The following is a 19,153-nucleotide window of genomic DNA, read 5'->3' as shown; positions in this document are numbered from 1 at the left end:
TACTATTCTTCCCACTGATAGCAACAATGGGGCAATTTTCCTCCCAGTGGCACCAATGAAGGGGCACTACTTCTTCCACTAACACCAACGATGAATCATTATTCCTCCCATTTACTTCAATGATTGGGGTAATATTCCTCCCACTGACAATAACAATAGGGTACTGTTTCTCCTATTGACACCAACAATTGAGCACTATTCCTCCCACTGACACCAATGATGGGGCACTACTTTTCCCACTGACACCAATGATGAGACATTATCCACCCACTGACAAAGGGGACACTATTCCTCCCCCTAATATCAAAGATGGGGCAATGTCCAGCCCCTCTAAAGTCTGAAGAACAGTAAACTGGCCCTTTTAAAAAGTTTGGAGACTCCTGGTCTAGGCTGTAGGTGACAGAGTTCAAAGCATTTCTTCTTTTTATTTTATTCTTGGCAAAAATCCATAAAACAAGGTGCAGAAATGTGAAATTCAAATTGAAATGGAATTAGAGAAAGCTTTTAGACCAACTCTCTAAAAATAAATTGACAAGACTATTTTAAACCATACACACAGCTGAGGAAAAATTCTAATAGATTGGGATCCATCCAAAAATAGGGAAATCAGAATATTTTAATGTCTGGATTCAGTTTATGAGATCTAAGAAATATTTGCCAAGTTCCCTTGTTCATCACAGATTTGTTTCAGTATACAGAGTAGTATTCCACGGAGCCTCAGCTGATGGGGATATTGGCGAGTTTCTTTGGAAGCAGGACAAACATTTCTCTCATATAGATATCCCACTTATGAGTATATATGAGTTTGGTTAATATATAGTAGAAATAAAAATTAGAACAAATGATGTCAAAGGATATTCTAGGTGCTAGGAATAATGCAGTTTGTAAGGAGTCAATGCTGTTTGAAAGCTTGCTTAGGAATGGGAATAGCTCACGTTGTATTTATAAATTTGTACAATAACTTCAGGATGTGGGCAGACATATCTCAGCACCGCACCTGCCTACAGGGAGATGTATCTTTTTAATGAGATTTGCTCACCTCATTTCTGCTGCTATCTGCAAATATCTGACTTTCTGGTTTGAACGCAACTTTAAAGTTGGACTACAGGCAAAACCTTGTTTTTTTCATTTTGGAAAGAGCAAGGTAGGGTTATAACCTCTGTCAGATTTTTTTTTGTTACCGTCTGTGTTGCATTGCATAGTTTTCTCTTGACTTCCTGTCCCATAGTCAAACAGAAAGTGAGAGGAAATCTCTGGAAATTAAGGGAATTCCTTGGAGAACTCAAGGTCACCAGAACCAGTGTCCCCACTGGAAGATTTCCCCTTTATTACTTTTCTGGGGACATCCTAAAATGTGGGATTTTCTTTTACTTTCACTTTCAATGATAATGGCAAACAGGACAAATAGAGAGGGTGAACTTCCCCAACGTGTTCTTATCCCTCTCCTCTGTATCCAAAACTAAACATAAAGTCTTGCCTTTAGGTATCCTTTAATACTGCTTACTACTACTATATCATAAATACTTGATATATCCTAATTTACCAGGAAACATGAATACTATTTGGTCATGTATGAAAAAAGTAATGAAAAATCTAGTGTGGGTCTGTAAAAGTAAACAGAGTATCATTAGTCTATAGTGACAAATGCACCTCTAGAGTATGAATCCCAAGAATTCTGACAGTTAGGGATATACTTATAAAGCTGTGAATGTGACTTTTACAAAACATTCAATGGTGGTGAATCAGTCACTATCACCTGGAAGATTCAGCTGCAATACATTTTTGGTGAATTCTAAATGAATATGCCCCTTAGTGAGGTTCTGATAATTTCTTCTAGTTGGTCCATGACTGGTGCAGACAGGAACACTGAGAGTGTTGTATAAACTAGCTCCTTTATTAGTTTATTAACAATCAATCATACATTTATCCTGTATTTAATAATAAGCAAGTTCTACTTTGCTGATGTGCAAATCTGTCTGTTCTTGTTTTTACCCCAGTCTGATCCCACCTCCAGCACATAGATTGATAATCCTTTGGTGTGATCTCCCACTCCAGCACACAGATTGGTCTTTCTTCAGTGAAATCCCACCTCCAGCACACAGACTGTTCTTTCCCTTGTAAGGTCCCACCTACAGCACACAGATTGTTTTTTTCTCAATGAGGTCCCACCGCCAGCACACAGGTTGGTCCTTGCCTAGTAAGGGCCCAAATCCAGCACACAGATTGGTCTTTCCTCATTGAGATCGTACCTCCAGCATACAGATTGGTTTTCTTCAGTGAGATCTCATCTCCAGCATACAGATTGGTTTTCTTCAGTGAGATCTCATCTCCAGCATACAGATTGGTCTGTCCTCAGTGAGATCCCATTACCAATCTATAGAGAATGTTATCCTATATTTTATAAGTAAGTTCTACTTTGCCTCTGGTCATTCCTCCGTAAGGGCCCACCTCCTGCATACATATTAATTTTTCCCCTCTGAGATCCCACATCCACCATACAGACTGTTTTTACCTTACTGAGATCCCATCTCCAGCACATAGACGGATCTTTCCTCAGTGAGATCCCACCACCAGCATACAGATTGGTTTTCCTCAGTGGGATCCCATTAACAATCTATAGCAAATCTTATCCTATATTTTAAAAGTAAGTTCTGCTTTGCCTCTGGTCTTTCCCCCGTAAGGGCCCACCTCCAGCATACAGATTATTTTTTCCCCATTGAGATCCCACACCCACCATACAGGCTGTTTTTACCTTACTGAGATCCCATCTCCAGCACATAGACGGATCTTTGAGATCTCAGTGAGATCGCACCTTCAGCACACAGATTGATTTTATCTCAGTGGGATCCCACCTCCAGCACATAGATTGGTTTTTCATTTGTGAGATCCTACCTCAAGAACACAGATTGGCTTTTCCCAGTGAGATCCCACCTCCAGCATACAGTCTGATTTTTCCTCAGGGAGATCCCACCTCCATCATACAGATTGACTGTTCCTCGGTAATATCCCATCTCCAGCACACAGATTGGCCTTTTCCAAGTCAGATCCTACCTGTTTTTCCTCCCTTCAATACCACATCCAAAACACAGACTGGTCCCCTGGACCCCACCTCTAGTACACAGATTGATCTTTCCTTTGTCAGATCCCACCTCCATCGCACACAATGGTCTTTAGTCAGTCAGATCCCACCTCCAGCACACACTCACCAGTTTATCTCCCGAGACTCCTAGGTCTACAGTCACACACTCACACCACAAAAACTGCATATTGAACACTGTTCATGTTCTTTTTCATACCCTCCAACACCCCTCTCCCACATATAATACCCACTATCCTACTCTCTGCACTGCTTTGCTGCCCATGACTGCTTGTTTTTATACTGTTTACATGTTTATTTTGCATATACTGCATATATTGGCACTTCTTTTGCACAGTTTATTATACTCCAACATTTCTGTTCTGAAACTGGCACTTGTTGGCAGGTAAATATTATACAACATTGCAGAGGATTCATTGCCGTATCAAACTAAACTGCTAAGTGGTATCTTTATTTCCAAACATTTATATACATCTCTCTGTGTTGACTGGCTGTAGTCATTGTTCAGCTGAGAATTATCTGTTCGGCTCCTTCGATTTTTGGGCTGAAGGATGTCAGGTGGTCAGGTGCCAGCAAGGCCACCCACTGCAAAAATGTGACCAGTTCATCAGGAACAGTCTTAAATTGTGTCAATGTATGGTCAGTTAGTATCAAACTAGGCAGGGCATTTCACTACATAAACCTTCTAGATCTTAAAGAGATTATACCAGATTGAGGACAGTCCTAGGAAGGACATATCCTTTTAAACATTTGTAATGTAGTACATGTTAACTTCTGCAGAATAACTGTCATTTTGTAACTGCCTCTATTTTCAACCATTGACAGAGTTCTGTCAGTTTTGAATTAGAATGCCTTTAAAGGCAAAATTAGACTCGTTTTACCTGCTCCAGTGCTGCTTACTGATTCCGAGCACCCCTTGGAGACATGATTATTAGGTATTCCTAGAAACCTCTGACATTAAATAGTGCTGCTGCTTAGAACTTTTAGGTTTGTCATCAGAGCTAAGGTATCCATTTTGAAGCGGAGGTGTCAAACTGACATATACAACCAATGCTTTCATGTAAGGTTCGGTGTATTCACTTTGTCTGCATCTGACTAGAGGATGGTAGATAGCACAAGCCTTCCTTTTTTCCTGCTGATCTTCAGTTTGTTCTTTGAACAATTGCACACTTGAATAAAGCCATTTTTCTGAGCTAAACTTGTCATTTTCTCTCCACAGTTTCATAAGAACGTGCATTGACTAAAGGAATTCTACAAATGCATGTGCAGAAAAAATGGAGTATAATCTGCTAGTACAGATATATCTCCTATGGGATGGGACATGGAAATTTGGCAGATATCAGTAATGCTCTAGGGTAAAAAGTGATCTTGTAACCAAACCTCATGCACATTGGTCTCCTGTGTTTAAAGCCCATCTCCGGGGGCGGGAAAAATACCCCCCTCCGCACTGGAAAGGTTGAATGCTCATTTATGTTTAGGGGGCCATGGGCTCTGCATTTGACTGGATGAGATCAAAAGACCTGCAGCCACCAGAGTGAAAGGGCCGCAAGCATGGATGGAGCCTGCAAGATATGAGGATCAAGAAAGTAAAAGTGCTTATTGCGCCACCCTGGACCTAAATTTAACATGCTTTAATGCAGAAGAAATTGATTTGGTAAGCATAAACAAACTTTATACTTGCCAGATCCATTTCTGCTGCCTTTAACCCCTTAACGCTGCCTCCTGGTGACCCTTAAGTGGGTGGAATGACTTCTGTATCACATGCCCGCTGTGATAGACTCGAATGATTGGGAACTAGAGACGGGCTTTCTAATAAAAGTGAGTGGGCTCCCACAGGATGCGATTCCATGGGCATGCACAGTTTTAAGACTTGACATGCTTGGTATCTCCTTACTTGATGCAACCCACTCTAACTGCGTAAATAGTGTGCAACATAAAAAATTGCAGCTACTGTCATTTTATTCACCAGGGTCTCTGGTTTCAGAAAATAAATACACTTTTTTTGTGAGGTTACAGTAATCAGTCATTTCTAGCAAAAAATATAGTTTTTAATATACGGTATGTACAAAAAATGCAGATAGGCAAGAGGTTAAAGCCTGCCTTTCCTGCTTCCACATACACTGTATAAATTTTGTGGTTGACCAGAGATTATTGTATTCATGTTTACATGTGTTCACACGTTGTTTTCTAGGAAGCCTGGAAAAGTCCTGTTCAGGATTTATACATCTCCCAGGCTCCTTTCTTACCCCTTTTGATAACTCTGATCCTCTCCGGGTTTTGCACCTTTCCCTGTCAGGTAATCTAGAATCACCTGAGACACACAAGCAGTGCTCTGTATACTGGACAGGTCTTATCTGCTGGTGCTAAAGGTTAGTAAAAACTACAATACAATGTGGAGGCTGGTGAGCATTGGGCTTGGGCAGCCTGTTAGTTAGAATTACTGATGTGTAGCAAGGGCTGATACATGGCTTGGTGAAAATTTCATTTATTTTTCTCTGTAGCACTGTATAGCACCTATAAATGGCACAAATACATTCACTATTGTTTGCTAAGACATTACAGGAATGGTGTCTGTGCCTACAAATGCTGCGTGGCCCAGCCAGCATTACAACCGTTACCCAGTGCATAGCGCCTAGATGCTGCTGAACATCTAGTGTGCATTCAATTCTAGAAAAGCATTACATGCTTCCAGATATATTTAGGAATGAACTCCAAATACATCTGGACTCATGCTGGCACTGTGTACAGTAGGCCCAAGGAGGGTACTTTTATTTACCAATGGGACCTGATTTTCACACCACACTTGTAAATATGATACTGGGAAGGAGAAGGGTGAAGGACGAAGATGCTGGATTTGGCTCTCTCTGTGATGGTTTTAAAGTGAACCTTTCCATTTCAGAAATATGTAAACATAATGTTAGAGATCCTATCAGCATATCAACAATTGATTTTTTTTTGCATGTTATTTATCTGTAAAATCTGCCTTGTGCAGACATCCAAAAGCTAGACTCCTGCCATCTTGGAGGGGATATTATCAGCCCAAGAAGACTCAGAGCTGTTACACCATAAAGTATTTCCCTGTACTATATGTAGGGAGGGGTGGAGGAGCTAGACCAGCATAGGCAGTAATTAGACACTCCCACGAGAGGAAAAGTTTATATGTGTGTAGCGCTACCCCCGTAAGAGCCGCTGAGTTTTTTGGGTCCCCCAAAGCTCTGCACAGGCAGGCAACATGCATTTTCTACACTTTCATCCAAAGTCAGTAACTAGTCCTTAAGCTTGTTTTATTAGAGGTTAACAGCTTGAATGGGGTCTTGGGGTATATGTGATGCCCAATGGAACTGTACAACTTTGGAGGACAAACTTAGCAAAAAGGGCAAAAATCAGCACACAGTCTTTGTAAGGAGCACTTGGTCCCCTCTGGTGAACCTCTTCAGACCCCAGATGACAATCTCATCCACGTGGCTGTCTTGAGAGTGTCCCTGAGCAATTAAAATACTTGATTTTCTCAGCTTTTAGCTGTAATTTTTTTTACAATAAAAAAGTTGGTGACCTGAGCCCCTTTAATCTTTGGAATGCACTCCTCTTTTCTGCAAAATGTATGGCCTAAGCAGAATAAACAATGCTTTTACTGATAGGCAAATTGAAGCTCTTTGTCAAATGTCAGCAGAACAGCTAAGCCCTCATTTTCATATTTGACCACTCCCCTGGTGACTGATGAATGTGGGGAGTTGTGACACATGACTGTCACCAGAGGGCAGAGGTGTCTTTGATGTATGGGCAGTGATTGACAGCCTGTTACTACAATGATTTTAATGCTATGTAAGAAGCAAGGCTGCAGCAGCCTGTGGGGAAATAACTGGGTCTCGGGAAGAACTATTTCTCCAATCTCCATTGTGTCTTTGTTCTTCACAAAAAGCATTTTGAAGTCATGTACATAGTTTTTGTATTGTTACCTTGCAAGTAGGACTTGCGGGGCTGGAGGTTTTCTCAGGCACTGCACGTCTGACATCACGCCACTCGGTATTCTGGTGGCTCCTCAGGGGCCACTTATTTGTTAAGAGGTAAAGTAGTGGCATACATGAAAGCTTGGGACCTTATTTACAAATTCAAAGTCTGTGGGTGGAGCTATCTAGTTTCCATCTTTAGGGCACCATCCCTAGACTTTAGTCAATTAACATATAAACCTCCCCAAAACCTTGGAAGAGATGGAAATATGGGGCTTTAAATGTGCCCTAGTTGGAATAACATGCAAGCAATTCTCTTCTTGGGTCCCCACCGGTGTTCCTAGCCACTCCCTGCTGCCCTGTATCCCCAAAGCAGGCAGCTTGCTATGGGGGCATCCAAGCAGGCTTGCTCCCGAGCCACTGCTCTGTGTGTCCGTTCACACACAGAGCAGCAGCTCGGCCCCACTCCCTCTTTCTCTTCACTGGCTGTGACTGACAGCAGTTGGAGCCAATGACTCCTGCTGCTGTCTCAGCCAATGAGGAGGAAGAGTCCTCGGAGAGCCAAGGCTCTTGTGCACAATGCTGGATCTTTATGGGGTTCAGGTAAGTATTGAGGGGCTTCTGCACACAGAGGACACTGAATGCTTGAAGGTAAATAAAAAAAACCTTGAGCCTTTACAACCATTTTAATTGTAATAAAATATTTTGTATTTTAGCTGCTTATATTGCTGTATTCCAACTAGGGTACACTTCAAGTCCTATATTTTCATCTCTTCCAAGGGTATGGGGGAGTTTATACGATAACTGGGGCCTTATTTGCTTCATGCTGCATGTTGGGCATCATGCTATTGTGCGAATGTGATTTATTTTATAATTGTGTTGTATTATCAACTGATGTACGTATCTTCATGCTGCATAGCAATACAGGGTGGATTGTACCCCCAAAATACTTGTTCTTTATATATTTTATACAAATAAAGTATATATATCTTTTCAACATTTCAGCTTTTGCCCTCCCCTCTGTCTTTTTTATTGTGGTGGATGGCCTCACTGACAAATGAAGCTCAGGATACAAGAGAACTGGGAAGAGAGTGCTTTGCATGTAAAAGGTAAAGGTTTATGTATAACTTCAATTATATCTGTCAAGTTTACTGAAAGTTTGACATTCTGCTTTCACTCTGCTTATTTAACATTTAGTGATTTATCATGTTTGCTGCACTCTATGCTACACATGGGCATTCAACGTGTTCACTGTACTTTGTGCTATACCGGATCGCTTGGCATACAGTATGTTTGCTGAACGCTATGCTCTGTTAGACTGAGTGAAGACTACATCATTAGTAAACATTGTCAGTAAAGACCTCACTGCATTGTCCTGCAACTGAGGCTGCTGCATAACCCTGTGAAGGCTGATGCGGAGATCTGAGCCACAAACTGGAGCAGAGTAGCAACTGGAGCTGTAAGGTGCCTACATATGATTTTTCAGAGCAATGTGTCAAAGATGGCACCTGAAGCCTTCAAATGGAAGGACTATGCACAAGGAAGGGGCCACTGCGAGCCAAAATGTGTTTCAGGGCTGTACAGTGACACGTTATGCTTATGGCTGCAATAGACCATTTTAAGGTGGTTTGCTAGGTCATGGCTGGGACACAATATTGAAAAGTTTCACAGCAGCTCTGGTACACAAATCACCTCACCTAAGGTGCTCTTGCCACCCACTCCTTTAGGTCCAAGACAAGAGCCTGGCATTTAAAGACTAAGCCCAACTAGGGAGGGGGATACTTGGTGTGAAACTGTTGGGGGAGACCCCATAGGGAAAGGGGAAATCCTTTGACTTGCTACTCCAGGGTACAGACACCTTCCCAGGGGAAAGGCCACTAGGCAGAAATTCCCTGATTTGCTGATTTAAGAAGGGCATATCATCTCTTCCACTGAAAGTCTTCAGGGACTGGAAATACTGGGATGCAGGTTGCTATTGTCCTGGATCTGTAGAGCACTCTGAACTATACTGCTGTGCAGGAAATGAGTGCCATAAGTGGAATCCAGTGTAGAGACAACATTACAGGCCAGCCATGTCTTCCATGGTCTGGGGATGGTTTTTAGAGGCGCTACCAAGAGGTGACCTATCCGGAATCCTATTGCTGCAGTGCCATAGATGCAGCCTGGGTAAAGAGGGATTTCTCTATGAAAAGAACCAAAGTCTTCAATCCTTTAAATATAATCCAAATTATAAGCAAGAAGCCTGCTCTCAGTAGAGAGGTTGTCCATATCTTCGGGACACTAGCAAAAACTGAGCATTGCTGGGAGTGAGAGGGATTATAATTAGAGATGAGCGAATCGAACATGGCGAAGTGGAATTCGTTTTGAATATTGGGAAATATTCGATTCGCGCCAAATCCGAAAATTAGCCAACTTCGGATGCACGAATCGAATTTTCCCAAAAATTCCGGCGACATGTGTGGCGACGGAGCGGGGATCTCTGGGAAGGCGCGCAGACAAGGCGCGCTGACCCATAATGCATTCATTCATGACATGTGATCGCATTAGCCAATCAGCAGCCAGCCAGCACTGTGTAATGGTGGAGCTATAAATTGCGGCCATCTTACAATTCTCCATTAGCCTCCGGTCATTCAAGAGAGACAGACCTGTCTGTATTAGGGACAGAGTTAGGGCCAGAGAGACTTTAGGGCCACAGAATCGTTACTTAGGGACACAGAATCGTTACTCAGGGACACAGAATTGTTACTGAGGGACAGACACAGAATTGTTACTGAGGGACAGACACAGAATTGTTACTGAGGGACAGACACAGAATTGTTACTGAGGGACAGACACAGAATTGTTACTGAGGGACAGACACAGAATTGTTACTGAGGGACAGACACAGAATTGTTACTGAGGGACAGACACAGAATTGTTACTGAGGGACAGACACAGAATTGTTACTGAGGGACAGACACAGAATTGTTACTGAGGGACAGACACAGAATTGTTACTGAGGGACGGACACAGAATTGTTACTGAGGGACGGACACAGAATTGTTACTGAGGGACGGACACAGAATTGTTACTGAGGGACGGACACAGAATTGTTACTGAGGGACGGACACAGAATTGTTACTGAGGGAGGGACACAGAATTGTTAGTGAGGGACACACACAGAATTGTTAGTGAGGGACACACACAGAATTGTTAGTGAGGGACAGACACAGAATTGTTAGTGAGGGACAGACACAGAATTGTTAGTGAGGGACAGACACAGAATTGTTAGTGAGGGACAGACACAGAATTGTTAGTGAGGGACAGACACAGAATTGTTAGTGAGGGACAGACACAGAATTGTTAGTGAGGGACAGACACAGAATTGTTAGTGAGGGACAGACACAGAATTGTTAGTGAGGGACAGACACAGAATTGTTAGTGAGGGACAGACACAGAATTGTTAGTGAGGGACAGACACAGAATTGTTAGTGAGGGACAGACACAGAATTGTTAGTGAGGGACAGACACAGAATTGTTAGTGAGGGACAGACACAGAATTGTTAGTGAGGGACAGACACAGAATTGTTAGTGAGGGACAGACACAGAATTGTTAGTGAGGGACAGACACAGAATTGTTAGTGAGGGACAGACACAGAATTGTTAGTGAGGGACAGACACAGAATTGTTACTCAGGGACACAGAATCGTTGAATTAAAGAGTATGTCAGACAACACGCAGAGGAGTGGCAGAGGAGGCAATGTTTCAGGAGCAAGCAGACGTGGCAGCAGAGGAAGGGGTCGAGGCAGCACTAGTAGCAGCCAGAGGCCAGTGCTCCCGGTGTCATCCAGCGGTCGTGTCTCCACCGACAACCCTGCCGTCATCGATTGGTTGGCTCGGTCGTCTTCCTCTTCCCAGGTCACCTCTGACACCTACAGCCAACGGTCGGTGGGTACGTCAGACACAACCGTTAGTTGGCATGGCCCGGGAGCAAGCCCACTGAAATCACGTGTCCTCTACCTGCCCCTGTCCTTTGGTGTTCCCTCACCAAGCGAAGTATCGCATGCTGTGGGCTCAGCCCCACTGTACAGTGAGGAAGAGCTAACAGAGGGCGGTCAGGAACGGGGAGTACTGGCGAGGAGAGTGGCTCGGTAGCTGGTCTAGAAACAGGTCTGTCTCCTGACCCACACGCAGCCGAGGGGGCTAGTAGTGAGGCGCAGACCCTAATTGATGATGATGAGGCTGATCGCACTTGGCAGCCTCGTCGTCATCTGCCAGGCCCGTAATCTGCCATGGGCCCCCGTACCGACTCCTCATGCTGCTGCCAGGCCCGTAATCTGTCATGGGCCCCTGTACCGCCTCCTCATGCTGCTGCCAGGTCCAGAGTGTCTCATGGGTCCCTGTACGGCCTCCCACTGCTGCTGTCTCCATCGCCACACTCCGCCATGTGCCACTTTCAGGTCTCCTCACACTGCTGGTGGGTTCCATATTGTCATAGGGTGCTGGCAGATTACGGGCCTCCCATTGCTGCTGCCAGGCCCGTAATCTGCCATGGGCCCCTGTACCGCCTCCTCATGCTGCTGCCAGGTCCAGAGTGTCTCATGGGTCCCTGTACGGCCTCCCATTGCTGCTGTCTCCATCGCCACATTCTGCCATGTGCCACTTTCAGGTCTCCTCACACTGCTGGTGGGTTCCATTTTGTCATAGGGTGCTGTATGGCCTCCCATTGCTGCTGCCTCCACCGCCACACTGTGGCTCCACACTCTGGTTTTGGCCCCGTGACTGCCCAAATGAGTGAAGTGTGCGGTGATTCTAAGATCGACGGCACTCATCTGCATGTCATACTGACTGACAGTATTATTTCTCTTCCCCAGCAGACTCCAAGGGCATTTAAATTAAAGGTACAGTGTTCTGCACTAATATAAAGGCTCTCTGAAGCCTAGAAACACCCTTTTTATAAGTTAAATTCGCAGAGAATATATTCGACTCGAATCGAATTTGTTCCGCGAATTCGCCGAATCAGCCGAATCAAATTTTTGAATACTTCGCTCATCTCTAATTATAATGGGTTGTGCTAAGAACTTTGTTTGCCAGTGTCCTTATCTGAAGGTGGCAGAATATAATCCATGGCCAGGAATTAAACAAGTCCGCATTCTGTACTGTACGTTTTTGGAAAACCGTTTTGGCTAAAGTTGAGTTTTGCCTATATAGGCTTTTGGCGGTTTTTTTCCCTTCCTTCCTTCCTTCCCTTCCCTCCCTATGTTGGTCAATTTGTCCATGCACATGAGAGAGTTTACAGGCATATTTGCAGAGAAGCTGTTCCAGGCAGAAAAAACCCATCAGAATCCCATTTTTGAGAGGAGCTTTTGAACACAAAAATTGCCTGATGCGCATAAATGAGGGGTTTAGGAGCATTAAGAGTTTTCAAGTGTACATTGATTATAATATAAAACTAGAAAAGCTGCAATTTCTGGGGAAATTGTGTGAAGTGTTCTTGCTTCCACCAGCAGTCTACAACTGGAGTGGGCGGAGTAACTGGGTGGAGTGGCTTGAGTAACTAGCTTTTGTCACTCTGCTGCCTGCTCACACCTGGGTTCCTATGGCAACTCACTCTACAGCAAGGGCAGAGAAGAGCGGTTAAAAACAAACTGCTCCAACTTGCTCACTTCATTGGCAGTTGCCATCTTCAAACAATTGTAGTTTAAAAATTATAAATCCTACACCGAAGAACTTTACATTGTAAGAGTCACCTACATTTTGATGCATAGTATGTCTCTGAAATATTAAAAATGAAGGCAAAGTCGCAGTTTAGAAATTGCCCTTCAAATTTGAGGTGGCTAGAGTGGAGTTTCAATGAATGTCAATGGGTGGCGTGAGTTGCAAACAAATAGTCATATTGTGAAAACTATCAGGACTATGGCTTAGCCGTGGATATTTTTAGTGGCAGCAGGGATAGCTGAACGTTTTGATATAAGATTTGTGTAGGTGGGCTTGAACATGAGGGAGTGATGGCAGTTTAGAAATCATGTCCTGAGTTTTCAGCTCACACTCTAGTTTTGAACATTCCGCCATACATTCCTATGGGACCAATTTCACCACAAAAACGGCGATATTGTGAGAACCATTTGGTAAAACGTTTCACAAAGTAATAGCACACCAATCGGGAACAATCCACACGTTTCGGTATATTACTGTCTATGTAGTGTAAAAACTGTGGGAGGAGTTAGGGTGGTAAATTTGGCTATAATAATAATATATATGTGAGATAACAGTAAGTGGTCTTGCCATGCAAGAACACTTAATGAGCAGAAGGGAATGTTTTGGGGGAAAAAAAAATACCCCAAACTTCTGAAACTTGTGCAATATCAGCCACCTTGAGCATTTTTATACTGCATTTTCTGCCAGAGGTTCTGGCATTTTTTCAGCTGCCTAGTGTGCCTGGGCCCTTAAAGAGACATTGAGGTAGGTTTACTAAAACTGGAGAGTGCAAAATCTGGTGCAGCTCTGTATAGAAACCAACTAGATTCCAGGTTTTATTGTCAAAGCTTAAGGTGACCTTAAAGGTACATTTTTAATTAATTTTAAAATAATAAACATGTTATACTTGCCTGCTCTGTGCAATGATTTTGCACAGACCAGCCTTGATCCTCCTCTCTGGTTCCAACTCCCTAACCCCCTGCCTGCAAAGTGCCCCCAGAGCAAGCTGCTTGTTCTGTGGGCACTCGTGCGTGCTCGCTCCCAAGTCACCTCTGTGTGTCCGTAAGACTCAGAGCTTGGCTCTGACCCCAGCCCCCTCCTCAATGCCTGTGATTGACAGCAGCAGGAGCCAATAGATGTGTCTCAGCCAATGAGGAGTGAGAGAACTGGGAGTGCCACTGCTTTTGTACACAGTGCCGGATCGAGATCCAACTCAACTGAGTATAATCAGGGGAGGAGGGGAATTTGCACTCAGAAGGTGTTTTCATGCATAGCATGTCTGAAGGTTAAAAAAAAACCACCTGTCCGTACAACCACTTTAATAGAACAAGCTGATTGGATACCATGCCCAGCTGCACCAGATTCTGACTGCACCAGTTTTAGTAAATCTCTCCCAGAGTCACCTTGTCCATTGAGGGCAATGGTATGGGGTTTTGTAAAAGCTCATTTCCCCCCTGACACCCCCCCCCCCCCCCCCCCAATACCACTTAAACTCCCCTTCGCCATTCTCCCCAGCCTGGTATTCTGTCGGGGCTGAAAGTCAAACCCTGTGTAAGTTCATGCAGAATAGTGTCAGTTTACACAGGGTTGATGACGTCTTCTCCAACTTCAGGCCTGGAGACTGAAGTGTATTCTAGCTTGGCATTCTGTAATTCTACATATGTTATATCTAGAGGGCTGCTGGGGATGCTGACAACCACTCATCTGCAGCCATGGCATCCACTGCACTCAAGCCGCACATATACAAGGGGTTTGTATACATGGCGCCGCAAGGTAGGGAATGCCCTGACTGCAGATGATTGGCTGGTACAGGTGACAGCTTCCTAGCGGGCCCACACACAGGGATTCGGATCCTAGTCCGAACACACCTAATGTCATCACTGACTGTGACATGGTGAAGCACTGTCACAACTATATAGTGAAACAAACTTGACTACTGCAGGTTGTTGCTACACTTCTTATCTTTCATATAATTGTGTGCCTTTATGAAAGAAGCACATTATGTATTTTTAATAATTATATTTGACATTGTTCTCCAGAGAAACCTTATATGCTTCTAAATACTTGTAATGTTTTATTAACCACACTTCTGATGGTATTAGAGACTAGAGGATAATACTGAGGGTATCACTTTGCCAAGCAGCGTGCAAGTTCATGGTGAGGATTTAATTACAAGATAACACAGGAGGATGGGGAGTGACACTCTGCTTACCTGATAGAAAAGCAAGTTCTTTCATCAGCAGATCAGTGATGTCCCTGGCACAGATGGGGGCTGTCGTGTCTGGAAAACAGTTCAGTAGAGGCAGGTCAGGAAAACAGGTGTGCTGGAATATCTACCACTTACAAGCAAACTAAGACGCCGTACATTATTTATTCCTAGATCAAAAGACCAAATCTCATATGTCTTACAAATATTTACAGAACTGCATTGGAATTTTAAAGAGGGGGGGGGAAGAAAAAAAAAAAGAAAAATCTTTTCAAACAGATATTGACTTCCCAAGAAATTCTTCCTTATCCATGCAGGGGGTAATGGCTTCCATCAGTTTCATCCTTGCTATGTGGATGCTTCAGCTAATTGTTTAATTTTAATAATTATAGCATCAACAAACATTCCCATTGGGTCTTCTGTACAGCATGACCACTTGCCAGACAGCTAAAAGTGGACCTGTCATTAAACGTGGACCTTTCTTTTTTGCCATCAACAAAATCTGTTGTTCACAAGCTGCCTGTTTTAGGCAGTCCAGGTCACCTGATCTTTGGTTACCAATCACTATTGCAGAGCAGTAACCCTATGTACACAGATAATTAGAATCTGTACATGAGCATACATTGATAAGATTGTTTTATTAAAATGGAACTTTAGGCTTCATATTAAAAAATGGGTGGACAGGCAGGAAGCAGAAGAGACATGCTTTGTCATTTCTGCATTATAGCTACTTACCTGCCTGTCTGCCCCTGTACAGTGAGCTACCCGAGTGTAGCTCACTGCACAAATTCTGCAGTGGAACTCTTGCGCTTGTGCTGGAAAGAAGTAATCTCCACCAGGCCAATAATAGTGGAAGGCAATCAAGACTCAAAAACTTGCTGCCTAAAGATGTCATCAGCCGGAGATGAGTTCCGGGATGGTGCATCACTGGATTTTAGGTGAGAATAGTTTCACTTTACGTTTACTTCTTAGATGTGGATCCCTAAAGCTGGTTATACATGGATCGAAATTCATCCAGTTCAGCAGGACTGGCTGGACTTTGATCCGTGTGTACCTGTCTGTTCAACAGAAGCAGGTTGTTAGACTGGCTTCTGTCAAATGGTCCTGCTCAAAAACCAGCATTTGATTAGACGCTGCAGCCAATGTATTCTGACGGGGGGAGAGATCCCTGCATCCACATCGCTTGTGGGGATCTGTAAGGGTTTTTTTTTCTGTCATTCAACCTGATGGTAGAAAGTGGACTGGGGGCACCCATTACAGCAGAACTGTCCCATTTCATTCCTCAGACGTGTTGCTAGCACATAGGCAATAGGTGACACACAGGCTCAGGTCAAGAGCAATGGCCTACAGTAGTCACAAAACCTGGACAGCTGGCACAGTTGAGGGTTTGGGACCAGAAGGTTGGATGGCCGGAGGTGACCAAGGTTACTGTAGACAGACAACAGGATCAGATCAAATTGAAGCTTCAAGTGGTTTTTTGCAACAGTTGCATCTGATGCTTCCTCAAATCTGTATGGAGGGGAAGAGCACAGGCACATGCCACTACAATGGATGATGTAAGCAGTCTTAAAGTGGTTGTAAACACTTACATACACCCAGTGAAGTGACTGGCCTTGGGTGATACAGAGATGAAACCATTCCTCTTACATAAATAGTACCTGTCTATCTGTAGTCTTCTCTTCTCTACATCCATTCAAAGTACTAAATTTTAAAGCTTGTCTGAGAGTTCAGAAAAAAAGGGGGCAGAGAATTGAAGTTATTCTGCAGAGCTCAGTGAGGAGAGTTCTGATAGCTGACTGGAGGGAAAAGACACATCCCCATCTACACAGCTCACAGGAACAGAGCTGAGATTGTCAATCTGCTGGAGGTCTCTCCCTTGTCACCATTTTTCTCTTGGTGTCAGGAAATTATGTCTGAAGTGATACATGCTGATAGCAGAGAAACAAGGCAGCAGACAAAAATGACACTTAGTCCTCTTAAAGCGGTGTTCCACCCAAAAGGGGAAGTTCCACTTTAAGGACTGCTCCCCCGCTCCCCATTAAGGATTGGCACCTTTGGGGGCGGGGGGGAGGAGCGGGTACCTAATTTTGACAGGTACCCGCTCCCACTTCCGGTCCGATCGCCTAGGTGATCGGAAATGGAAGGTGTCCTGCCTCCTTCCCTGCAGTCTTTTTTTGGGATGCGTGGCAGGTCCCAGAAGACTACAGGACCATTCATGAAGCACAGCGCTACTCGCGCATGCGCAGTGGGTACCCGGCTGTGAAGCCGGAAGCTATCACAGACGGGTGCCCACACTGAAGATGCCGGCTTCCTGGAATACAGGATAGCCGGTGAAACGGGCTGCGGGGGACACACCACGGGACCGAGGGACAGGTAAGTTGCTGTTTTTTAAAACTCAGCCTCTACAGTTTTTGTAGCGGCTGACTTTTATTTTTTTGACAGCGTGAGTGGAACTCCACTTTCATTGAGATTACACTATTGAGGGACATCCTCTGTTCATATTTCATGTCTGATGTTTACAACCGCTTTAATCAATTTCAAAGCAAAGCACATGGGGAAAATTGCGCTCAGTGACCACTAAAAAAAAATAGTGCACTCCTGATGCTCAGCCTGACCGGCCTACTCTTAAGTGAGTCTTCACTCACACAGCAGCCTCTTATGTTAAAACAATATCCTGCTGTGTGTTTTCTTTTGTAAGATTAAAGTCCTCATTTTACTGTGTCAGTATTGGAACTAATCCATTGCTAAATTAAATCACAGCAATTACTGACTACCTGCTGATTCTTGTTTGGTCCCAGCTACCACCAAACATGTATATGCAATAACATGCTGTCCTGTGTTTTAGCATATGTGAAGAAGCAGAGTAGGAGGCAGGGAAGGAACAGTGAATGTAATCTGGAAGCGCATACTGTGTCTATAGTCAAAAACAAATGAAAGGAATAACAGGGAACAAGAGAAGGTATACAAACCCAATCACTAAAATCAAATGCAAACTTTAACATGTTATTGTAATTTTGTTTATTATAAATCCTTTTTATTAAACCCTCAGATATGTTTAGTTTAACATTGAGCCTAAGAAAATAAACATTTACCATTTAAAAGATGTTAAAAGGCGAAGAAGTTGCTGAAAGTGCTTACAAATTGAGGGTTAATATCAGTTTAAAGGAGTTCTATAGTTACATAATTAGTCTGGCTGAAAAAAGACAAAAACCTATCCAGTTCAACCATTTACAAAAAAAAAAAAAAGTTAATTCTATACCCACAGTTGATCCAGAGGAAGGCAAAAAAAACCCAGCAAACCATGATCCAATTTGCTCCTGCAGGGAAAAATATTCCTTCCTGATCCCCTAAGAGGCAATCGGATATTCCCTGGATCAACTTTACCTATAAATGTTAGTATCCAGTTATATTCTGTGTATCCAAAAAATAATCAAGGCATTTTTTTTAAAGAAATCCACTGAGCTGGCCAGAACCATCTCTTGAGGGAGTCTATTCCACATTTTCACAGCTCTCACTGTGAAGAAACCTTTCCGTGTTTTGGAGATTAAATTTAGTTTCCTCCAGACGTAAAGAGTGCCCCCTTGTCCTCTGTGATGACCTCAGGGTGAATAGCTGTACACCGAGTTCACTATATGAAGCACTGATGTATTTATACATGTTGATCATATCCCCCCCTTAATCTCCTCTTCTCAAGAGAGAATAAATTCAGTTCCTCTAATCTTTCCTCATAGCTGAGCTCCTCCATGCCTCTTATCAGTTTGGTTGCCCTTCTCTGTACTTTCTCCAGTTCCCCAATGTTCTTTTTTTGAATTTGTGCCCAAAACTGAACTGCATATTCCAGATGAGGTCTTACTAATGATTTGTACAGGTGTAATATATCTCTCCCTGGAGTCTATACCTCTTTTAATACAAGAGAGGATTTTGCTTGCGTTTATAAACTTCATCTTGGCATTGCATGCCATTATTAAGCTTGTGATCTACCAGAACTCCCAGATCCTTCTCCACCATTGATTCCCCCAGTTGTACTCCCCCTAGTATGTATGATGCATGCATATTCTTAGTGGACACAGCATATACTTTCTTTTTATAACATCATCAAATACATTAAACTACACTGCATCTGACCACCACAATCCAAGAGCGCTATTCATTTTTAATATTCAAAGCAAACTCCTCCATCCATCCTTGTCTCCATGCTTTATTCTGCTAAGAAATCGCTCTGAAAAA

At 43.4% G+C, this 19,153-nt stretch overlaps 1 protein-coding gene across 3 annotated transcripts in view; it reads right to left on the bottom strand.

Moving 5' to 3' along the window:
* Positions 1 to 19,153, bottom strand: part of MCF2 (MCF.2 cell line derived transforming sequence) — a 176,730-nt gene that overhangs the window by 131,483 nt on the left and 26,094 nt on the right. For all 3 annotated transcript variants that reach the window (XR_016313873.1, XM_089684969.1, XM_089684970.1), the window contains exon 2: positions 14,933 to 15,001. Coding sequence is in view for 2 of the 3 variants with exons in the window: in XM_089684969.1 (XP_089541095.1) it covers positions 14,933 to 15,001 (69 nt within the window). In the remaining variant the exon portion in view is untranslated. The remainder of the gene's footprint in view (positions 1 to 14,932; positions 15,002 to 19,153) is intronic.

The sequence above is a fragment of the Staurois parvus genome, unplaced genomic scaffold (assembly GCF_062004578.1).
Source record: "Staurois parvus isolate SC_StPar_1 unplaced genomic scaffold, SC_StPar_1.0 ptg000361l, whole genome shotgun sequence".
NCBI lineage: Eukaryota > Metazoa > Chordata > Amphibia > Anura > Ranidae > Staurois > Staurois parvus.
This window is presented reverse-complemented; position numbering and strand designations above follow the sequence as displayed.